Source organism: Elephas maximus, chromosome 19, assembly GCF_024166365.1.
Source record: "Elephas maximus indicus isolate mEleMax1 chromosome 19, mEleMax1 primary haplotype, whole genome shotgun sequence".
Lineage (NCBI taxonomy): Eukaryota > Metazoa > Chordata > Mammalia > Proboscidea > Elephantidae > Elephas > Elephas maximus.
Window position 1 is genome coordinate 23,146,909 of NC_064837.1, and position 10,060 is coordinate 23,156,968.

The 10,060-nt window shown below is 42.7% G+C and overlaps 1 protein-coding gene across 5 annotated transcripts in view; it reads left to right on the plus strand.

Moving 5' to 3' along the window:
• LOC126061954 (protein FAM222B) overlaps positions 1 to 10,060 on the plus strand; it is an 89,793-nt gene that overhangs the window by 49,926 nt on the left and 29,807 nt on the right. For all 5 annotated transcript variants that reach the window (XM_049858858.1, XM_049858857.1, XM_049858863.1 and 2 more), the window contains one exon: positions 5,207 to 5,328. In XM_049858858.1, coding sequence (XP_049714815.1) covers positions 5,247 to 5,328 — 82 coding nt within the window. In that variant the 5' untranslated portion in view covers positions 5,207 to 5,246. The remainder of the gene's footprint in view (positions 1 to 5,206; positions 5,329 to 10,060) is intronic.

A 10,060-nucleotide genomic window follows, 5' to 3' on the forward strand; every position in this document is an offset into this window, starting at 1 on the left:
CTGAGTAAATTGTTTTATTGTAACTGACAAAGAGATGACAGATTTAGCAGTCTGGTTTGATAGACATGCAGTTTTTGGCATCTTTGGCCCCGTTAATTTTTCTCAGCAGTATTTTGGTGTCTCCCCTTAGGTTTTAAGCTAATTACTTGGACCCCAGGAGCGGTAGGAAGAAACTTTTTTCTGTCATTATCAACAATAGTCTTTTTAGGTAAGCCTTTGGCTCATGAATGAGAAAACTTAATCAGGGTTAGTGGTGTAATGACTCTTAATTAAATTAACACAGTCTCTCAATCATACGTATGTACTCTGGATTTTTTGCTGTTAAATGTATTTTATAAACTGGAGTCAAATAGCAAGGGACATAACATTTTGTTTCTTTACCTGGTGTCTCAGAGATGTCAGTACTCCCAGTTTAAAATGTTTGAACCGCAGCATGGTTCAGAAGTTGGACTAGTCGATCGGTTTTGGGCAGGGAGGTGGGTGAGTTTTTTTTTTTTTTTTTGAAGCAGGTTTCGTTGCGGGGGAAGGAAAGTGGGAGAGAGAACTAGCAAAGACATAATGGAAGGCACAAGGTTCTCGGTGATGAGACTGTGCTGGGAAGTAAGCTCTCTAGACCACTGGGTTGGTGTTACTTTTTTTTTTCTTGCCACAAATAAAGATTCTTTTGCCAGCACTTTACCTTCTTGCTTCCTTTTCCCCGTTAAAAAAACATATGAAGAGGAGTCTCTCTCTGCCTCTTTTCCCTGCCCTTCAGTGGTCTTAAGCATAAGCAATACAAACACAGCCATCATTTTCTTACTGGCCCAGACTTACCCCGAGGCAGAGATGGTCCTTTATCAGATGCCACCCAGGAAAGCAGAGAATATGACATCACACCTCTATCTAATAAAACCTCTAGTAGTCTTTTAACAGAGGCGAGCCTGGGAGGAGCAGAGATGAAAGTACTTTATAATTTTCCCAGTGAGGACAAGGGTTTGTTCCTTAAGTAGAAGTAGTCTGGGAAATGCTGGCACTTGTGCAGATGCCCCAAGAGAGCTTGAACACCTTAGCTCTGTGCTGATTATCCCTCCACTTAGGTAGCAGACCTCCTAGCATACCAGCTGGCGGTAGGAAAGCTGGCTGAGAGCTCACATCCAGGCTCTGCCAAGGAGATCTTTTCGCCTTTCCCTCTGATGTCTACAGCTTACTTGGCCTTGAGTTCCAGGTGACTACTTGGTTCTGTCCAGAGGTCAGGAGTTGAATTTTGAGTCCCTTTCAGAAGGGAGTGCGAGTGTTGGTTTCTGGGTCTTAATTGTGCTTCTGGAAATACCAGCTGCAAAATTATATTGGGTTTTATGTTCAAGAAAAAGCCAGATGGTAATCAAAATATGTGGGCGGTTTGACGTTTTTTTAGATAAAAGGCCTGCACTCAGCTGCCAGACCTCCAGAAGAGTGCTTTATATTGCACATCCCTGCTTTCTGGAGTGGGTTGTGGAGGGAAGTTGCTTCTTTCTTGTTTGATAACAACCCCCCATGACATTGCCACAGTCAGAGTCTATTTCCTGCCTCCCTCGCCCTAGCAGAACCTGATTCTTGACTTCAGTGAAACTGATCAAGGGACTTGGAGACCTTCTTAGTACTAGACGCCAACTTGGAAAGGATGGCAGATGGATCCCAGAACTCTTAAAGAAAGGGCCACAAATTAGGGGCTCTACTCTTAGCATTCCAGATGATGCCAGTAAGAGCTCGAATATTCTAGACTTTGCTGGGTTCTTGTTGGGGATATAGTCATGGAGGGACCCATGCTGTGGTATCTTTCTTACTGATGCACTCCTTCCCACCCAAACTAAAAACTGACTTTCTGGAATATTTCTGGAGGAATTCACCTCTTATTTTGCTCCCTTAATTGCTGTCAGAGCCCTGGTGACCCAGTGGTTAAGAGCTCAGCTGCTAACCCAAAGGTTGGCAGTTCGAATCCACCAGCTGCTTCTTGGAAACCCTATGGGGGTAGTTCTGCTCTGTCTTACAGGGTCGCCATGAGTCAGAATGAGACTCAATGGCAGCGGGTTATTTGCTGTCAAGTAAATCCACTAATGTCTCTTTCCCACAATTTAGTTGATTTGTCTTTCTGTCCTCCCTATAGAAATCCAGTGTTGTAGCTTGAGGGGCAGTATGTTACAGACAGCTCCTAGGATCCATACACCCTCATTTGTCTCATTTTAATTGCAGGCATCAGGATTTAATAGGTGTATCAGAAACTGGGGTAATCATTCGTAGACAGGCTCCTTCTACAAGTTGGGGAGTAGAGAGTAACCCAAGGAGAACTAGCTGTGAGACAAATGCGTGAATGGGTCGTGTACCTCCATCATAACAGCATCCCACCTACCCAGATGGGAATGTTCCTTAAGGTTTGAGGGCTTTTGTTTCTACATTAACATCTTTTTCAATTTTAAAGTTATAAAAATACCAAAGTATAAAGAAAAGTTGCCCCAGATAGCTACTGTTCATGTTTTGTGTGCTTTAGAGTATTTCTTTTTATTTTTTTAGGAGTGGTTATTTCATGTGATAAACATACTGAATATGTGATTTTATATGTTGCTTTTTTTTTTCATTTAACAGTGATGAAACATCTTAAAGGTGACAATAGGACTGTAGGTTCCTTCCTCAGTTATTCCTATAGACCTGTCAGCTTCCAAAAACAAAAAGCAGTACTTCAGGGAGCCTGTAGCATGTGACTGAGGCCGACAGGGTGGGCTAAAAAAGCACTCTTACTTAGTGTTCCAACTTTTCTGGTTCTTTGATAAAGTTGTCTCTATTCTATCTACCTTGGATTTAGCATTCTTATATATCTTCCCCTTCAAAAGGTACAATGGGATTGTTACTAGCATATATATGTGTGTATATGTTAAATTGCCCCTAAGTCATAGCCATTGTGAACCTTACAACCTGCCACTGTCTCTCTATACTACTGTTTCCACCCTCCCAACTGTGACAGCCTGGAGTTGGAGAGTAAGTAAGCACAGCCTTTGGAGAAAGTCAGACTTGGGTTTCAATCCTGACTCTGCCATCATTAAATAGATTATATGACAAACCTCAAGCAATTAATAATTTGATATTTATACAGTCAATAATTATTTATGGAGCACCTACTAAGTGTTAGGCACTGTTCGAGACGTAGCAGTAGACAAAACAAACCAAGTATTTTGTTTTCAAAGAGTTGATGTCCTGATAAACTCAAGGGCAGTGGGGACAGACACAAAACGGGTTGTACTGATGGTTTTTATGAGTAATGGAAATGGGGTGCTGTTTTAGATAGAGAAATCAAAGAAGCCTTCTGAGGAAGTAACATTCCGACAGAAATCTGAATGAAGTGAGGAGCTAGAAAGACATCTGGGGCAGGAACTTTCCAGGCAGAGGGAGGGATAAGTGGTGGGAGGTGGGAGTGTGCTTGACTGACTGGAGAAGCTGCAAGGAGACCACTTTAGCTGGAAGTTGAGTCAGCAAGGTAGGGAAAGGGAGGTTAGAAGATGAAGTCAGAGAAGTAGTAGATCGTAGAGGGCTTTGTGGGCCGTGTTAGGTAGGAGTTTGTATTTTATTCTAAGTGAGATGGGAAGTCACTGGAGATTTTTGAGCAGATGTAACTTCAATTTAAAAAAATGAATTACTCTGGCCACTATGTGGAGGTGTGGAAAATAGCCTGGGTGATGGGGGAAAGGGCGGAACAAAGAGCCCATTTAGAGGCTTTTGTAGTAACCCAGGCTAGAGACGATGAGATGACAAGTGAAATTATTACCTATCTCCAAGAAGGGTTGTGAGACCTAATTAAGAAAATTTCACTAATGCCCCTAATCCAGCCCATTTCACAATATTAGGTTCCAGTATTTGTAATTCTCTTCTCTTCCTTGGTGTTTGCCCTTAGTTATATTAGGACCAAAGGGGATAGGTTATTAAGTAGAGATCAGCATTCACAAGGGAAAGGATTGTAAGCAGTACCTCAGTTTTTTGATCCCAACAGAAGACTGTATTTCTTGAGACACTACAGTTGGCACACTGTTCATTCTGTTATCCCACCCACCAGAGAACCTAAAATGATCGAATCCGTGCCAGAACTCTTCTCATTGAAGCATTCAGTCTTCAGTTCTTTCTGCCCTTGCTATCTTAGACACAGTTGAGCAGCCTCTTTTACAAAGTATCTTTTCAGTTACCTGGTCTTGCAAGCTGGAGCTCTCTGATACTCACTGTGACAGAGTAGTTTCACATACCTAAGAAGGGCCCTCTAAGGAAAATGAAGAGGTTTCATGGACTCCTCTTTTGTTGTGATGTAAAGCCTTAATATGCCACCCTGATTTCTGGGATTAACAGTATGTGAAAGGAAGTTCATTTATTATACTGCATTATACTTATTTGAAAAAAAGTACAGTCCTTGGTACACAAGGAGCTTACATTGTTGACAGGGCTTCCTTCCTTACAGAAGGCCACACTGATGTCTGCTTACTTGGATTGCATGTATCTTGTAGACATCACTGATGAAACCCAGGTCATAATTACATAATGTCAGGGTCACTGCCCTAAATCGAGCTGCTGCCAGTCTGCCACCTCCTTGCCTTTACTCTGGAAGCAATGAATTTTTCCCCCTTTCTTTTCTGGGTCCAGGTCTAATTGTGTGATAGAACATAAGAAAGGTGAATCCTCAGAACCTCACAAATAAAATTTGCTTTAACAGTGGCTAATTTTGTCTTTTAAGGAGCCCTTGGTGATGTAGTGGTTAAGAGCTCAGCTGCTAACCAAAAGGTCAGCAGTTCAAAGCTCTGCCCTATAGCGTCACTATGAGTTGGAATTGACTTGACAAAAATGGATTTGGTTTGGTTTTGGTGGTGCAGTGGTTAGGCACTCAGCTGCAAACTGAAAAGTTAGCAGTTCGAACCCACCCAGTGTCTCTGCAGGAGAGAAAACCTGATGATCTGTTTCTATAAAGATTACAGCCTAGAAAACGCTATGGAGCAGTTCTTCTCTGTCATTTTGGGTCTCTATGAGTCAAAAATTGACTCAATGGCACCTAACAACTTCAGTAATTGTGCCTCTTAGGATGCTTTGCTGCTAATTAAATTGTTTATTTACCTAAATTTGGACCTCTACTGCTCATATCCAATGTCCCTGATACCTTCATTGAGCCTTGTGTTCCATGACCTTGTTTTTTTTTGTTTTTGTTTTGTTTTGTTCATTACAGTGTGAGTGACTGCCCCATGTTGTGTTGATGCCAGTCTGCCATGCTAGCCTGTCTACCAGGGCCAGGTGACCTGTCCTTTCAGCTTCTTTCTCACACGCAGATGAACACTGGACTTCAGAAATGTAAGTAACCTTGAGCCCAGGGAGGGATGTGATTTCTTATTTTGTTTATCCATCTGATCTGGCCCTGGGACACATCTGGATACATTGACCTTGAACTTTGGTACCTCCGGGGTATTCTTCAGCAGAGACCGCAGGAACACAGCTGAAGGGCTCTGCAGTGGGAGATACAATCCTCTTAAATACTGTAATTCCCCAGTGTATATCATCTTAATTTTAGTTGTTGCTGATACCTTTCTGTTGAGCAACATAGTTAGAAGGAGCTTTAGATAGCCCTTCAAAAAAGTATTTCAGTTTGAACTCTCATGAGGAATCAAAAGAAAACTTACAGTCCAGAAAAATTACTGTATCTCTGAAACAAACTATTTACTGTTCTGTTGTTTTGAACTCTCTAAGTGCACTCTACCATGGAAACAGTTCCCTTTGGCTTTGCTCTCTGCCTTCTGAGCCAGTGTGACTTCAGTTCATAGCAAGTAAAGGAGCTTTCACCTGCAGAAGGGATGGGAAAGTAGCTTTCTCAGAATCTGCCTTGGTGTATTCTGCTGATACTTCTCAGAAGACTGAACTTTTGAGAGCTGTCTATTGGATGCCTGTCTTAAACTGGCTAGAATTGGGGCTTTATACTTCATAATTTCCCAGATCCCTACCTCCTACCCTTACACTACATGATGTGCAAGAAAAAGATTCCATTCCTGTCTCATTACCATATTTGATACCTTCAAGTGTAAAAACAGCCCTAAATTTGGAAATAGGCCTTCCTTTCAGAGTAAAAAGGGGAAATCATTGAGGCATCTAGGTTTATTCTTTAATAGAAAAGTATGCTTTAGCACCTTGCCGGAATCCTCTATGACAGGTGTCAGCAAACTTTTGGCTTTGTATACCATATGGTCTTTGCTGCAACTGTTCAGCTCTGCTGTTGAGAGTGAAAGCAGCCATAGACAAAATGCAAATGAATGAGCATGGCTGTGTGTTCAAATAAAATTTTATTTTCAAAGATGCACAGCACCTAGATTTGGCCCATAAACCATAGTTTGCTGACTCCTACTTGATGAGATCATCTTCAGAAGTTAAAAATGGTATATAGCCTCTTGACTTTTCTTTCTTTGAGGGAGAGAGAGTAAGACTCAGAGCCTGGCTAGTTCTGGAATTTGGCCAGTGATGCCAGCTCCTCGTAATGACAAAACTGAAATCTGCAGCTGCCTAACACAATAGGCAAACTCTGCTGTATCAACTTCTCCCCAGCCTTTTCTTTATGATTGAGCGATGAAATTGTATGTGCTCCCCGGCCAGCCAAATCAGCATGCTAATTGCATTGTGCCTGATTCTGGGCTTCCAGGGAGAGAACTGGAGAGGGAGTGTACTTGGAGATGTATGATAAAATGACAAAGAGAAGCTCAGCTTCTTTCTTCTGGGTTCTTAACATACTCTGACAGAGATGTGACATCAAGGGAAGAGCCATTTGTGAGGAGAGGCAAATTGGCAGCTTCATCTTGGTGTTGACATTGGGTCTCCACTCCCTTCTCCCCAAACCCATTGCCATTGAGTTGATTCCAACACATAGCAACCCTAAAGCTCCTCCAAAAAGCAGCCCCCAAATAGCATCTACCAACCATTGTCCCCAAATATGGATTCAAGAATTGGGATATTCTTCTTCCCTGGTTTCAGGTTTACCTGTCCATTTGGGGAACAATGTATTTGATTCCCTCCACCTCTCTTGTTGCTAATCTCAAGTGTACCTGTTGCAAAGGGAGAGAGGCTAATGGTGTTTTTGAGCCTGCTCCCTTCTCTTCTCCACCCCCCCCACCAATATGTAAGAAAAAAATACTGTCATGTGACTGATAGCTGTTAATATTAAGCATTTAGTTAAGGTGAGATGGGGCATAAGCCGTCTCCTTTGGGAACCAACAGCCAGGCAACTGCTCAGAGCCCAGGCCCATCAGCTATAGAGTCTATAAAACCAGTTTTGTGATCCCTCTGCTTAGCCTTTCCCTGTCCCCCTCCTCAGGGAGGGTCTTAAGTGTTGCCAGAAACGCAGAGCTCAGTATCTTGTGTAGTGGAGATAGGGTATAGATATTTATAGCTTGCCGTGCTTTGTATTGAAAGAGTTGACTTGGGTTAGGAGAGAGAGATGGACCAGGGGTCAGGAGATGGGATATGTGGGTTCTTGGCCCAGCACTGCAAGTGATCTGGCTAATTCTCCCCAGGCTTCAGCTGCCATGCGTACAGAATCATAGCATTGAACGCTAACGTTTTCTCTTCTTCCTTCCTTTTCTATATGTGTTGGAGACTGTAATGAATTTTGCATCCTAGATACGTAATTGACTGAAGGATGGTTTAAAAATCATGTGGTCTTACACTTGGCAGAAGACCACATTTGGGGTCCTAGAGCTTTTCTAGATTGTATATTCTGTGATGTCACTTGCTTGGAGAGTCCACAGCCACTTTGGAGCTCTGTACTTCCAAATTGTGTTTTCGCCTGACTCATGGCCTCCCAGTGGCCCAGAGAATGTGTTTCTGTACATTCTTTGGTTTGTAACCCCAAGCCTCTGCTCCTGTTTTTCCACACGTCAGGGTCAGTTATGTAGTAGTGGCTCAGTAAATATTGACTGCGAGTGGTTGAAATAACCAAAGGCCCTTGGTCTTTGAAACCGTCTTTCAGACAACAACTTTGATCTCCTTTTGGCAGAGCCTTGGGGACTGGGACAAATGTCAGAATTACCTTTTCACTGCTTCTTTGTGTGCTTATCTGCCCCCTAGTGGAGGGGCCTGGAAATGGTGAATTTGCCAAATGATTGGATAAACTCACAGAAATATTAGAAACAATACCTTATTTGTTAAGTACTTACCATGCACCAGGCATTGTATTGAGTGTTTTTAAATATGTTCTCATTCATTTCTCAATAACTTTGTATGAGAGACTCTTTATCTTTCCTAAGATGAGGCATAGAGGGTTTGTCACTTGCCAGGGTCACATAGACTGTTCATTGACAGGGCTAGGACTGTCACTGGGGCCAGACTCCAAAGTCTGTGTTTGAAACGCACTGCCTGTGCCTCTCTACCTGCAGGTGTAGGCTCCTGCCACATGAGCCACCCACATCTTCTGGTCTTCAAAATAGAAGGATAACGGGGAGGTCTCCATGGGGAAAGACCAGATTCAAGAACATTCTACCCCTCCCCCATCCAGTCCCTGGAATAGACAACCATGCCTTCTGCTCTGTTTAATTACCAAACTCAAGGGCAGGGAGTCCTGAAGTTGCTTTGTCCTGTCTGTGGCCAGACTCAGGCAAGCCTCCTGTCCTTGAATAATACTATCAGCACTGTCAACTCTCAGCCTCTTCACATAGCATTTTCCTGTTCATTGAATCTCTTTGATTTTAGTAATTCTGTGAAGTAGGAGAGCAGGTATCATCCCTGTTTATAAATGAATGACTGAGATTGAGTAGTTAGATGATGAAGGCAGTGTTTGAATCCATATCTTTCTAACTTTCATTCCAACCACAAATACTTTATTCTCTACACTGCCTAGTGTCTCTTAATGATATCATTGATATAAGATATTTAAGTACATTTCTTACAAAGCTGTGGTTTCTGTATTGGCTGTGTACCTTGGGGAAGATGTTACAGAAGAAAGGCAGACGCAGAGTGCCTGTGTGGGGACTGAGATAAAAAAAGTGTTGAGTGGTGAGTGGTGCTGGATTCCCAGAGTGTGGCTTCTTTCTTGTCCAATATACTCATTTCATTCTTGAGGTTCTTCTTTAACAAAGATACTGTAGCCTTGTGTCTGCCCTCCCAACCCTCACTTCCCTTTCATTCTGATTCCTTATTTGACTGTTCTTATCAGTACTGTCAACAGCAGTGTAGGCATGACAAGGAAAACTATAATCAATGTGGATAAGTGTCTCATTGCTTCCAGTTCCAGGAATTGGGACCATACTCCTGAATCTAGCCAAGTTACCCCTATGCCTCTGCTAGAAAACAACCTGAGAGTTGGCAGTGTCTTAGATCAAAAGACCTCTTTTTTCCAACAATCTACTGTACCACTCTCTCTTACTTGGCCTTCAAATAAGAAGTGGGCTTCTCTCACCCACCAATATGGGGGTCGTATAGAGGAACACCCAGTGACATACCTTCCATTTCCTTTTTGTACTGAAACCCAGCAACTTCTGACCCCATTACTCAGCTGAAGCCCCATTTTTCAGTCAGGCATTACCATACTTAAAACACTTACCTGCTCTGGGTAAGGTACCCTGCTAGGAGTGTCACATGATTTTGACCTTCAGACACCTAATTATAATGGCTGACCAGGACAGCTTCTTACGGAATTCTAGTGCCTTCAGCTGGGGGACTGTCTCTCAATGATCCCAGACTTTTTTTTGTATCTTGCCCAGGAGAATATAAGGAAGTTCAGAAAGTAGCCCTGGCTTATGGAGACTGAGGCCCGTTGAGGGTCAGTGGCTTATAAGAAACAAAGCAGAACTCATGCTCTGCTCTTTGGGCTTTGATCACCCAAGTGGTGCTGCCTAGTGGGTGAGAGAACATTTCTCTCTGCCTCCCCTCCTTCCTGCCCTTGCTGTCACCATCTCATTCATCCTTTTAAGACCTTCCCCAAATCAGTTATCTCACACACATTTCATTTATCTATGGAGTGTCTATTCTGTATTCAGTAAATAAAGCAGAGCCTTAAATATGTTGGCGAGTCTACTAAGTACAAGGTGTTGTGCCTGTGTTTGAAAGC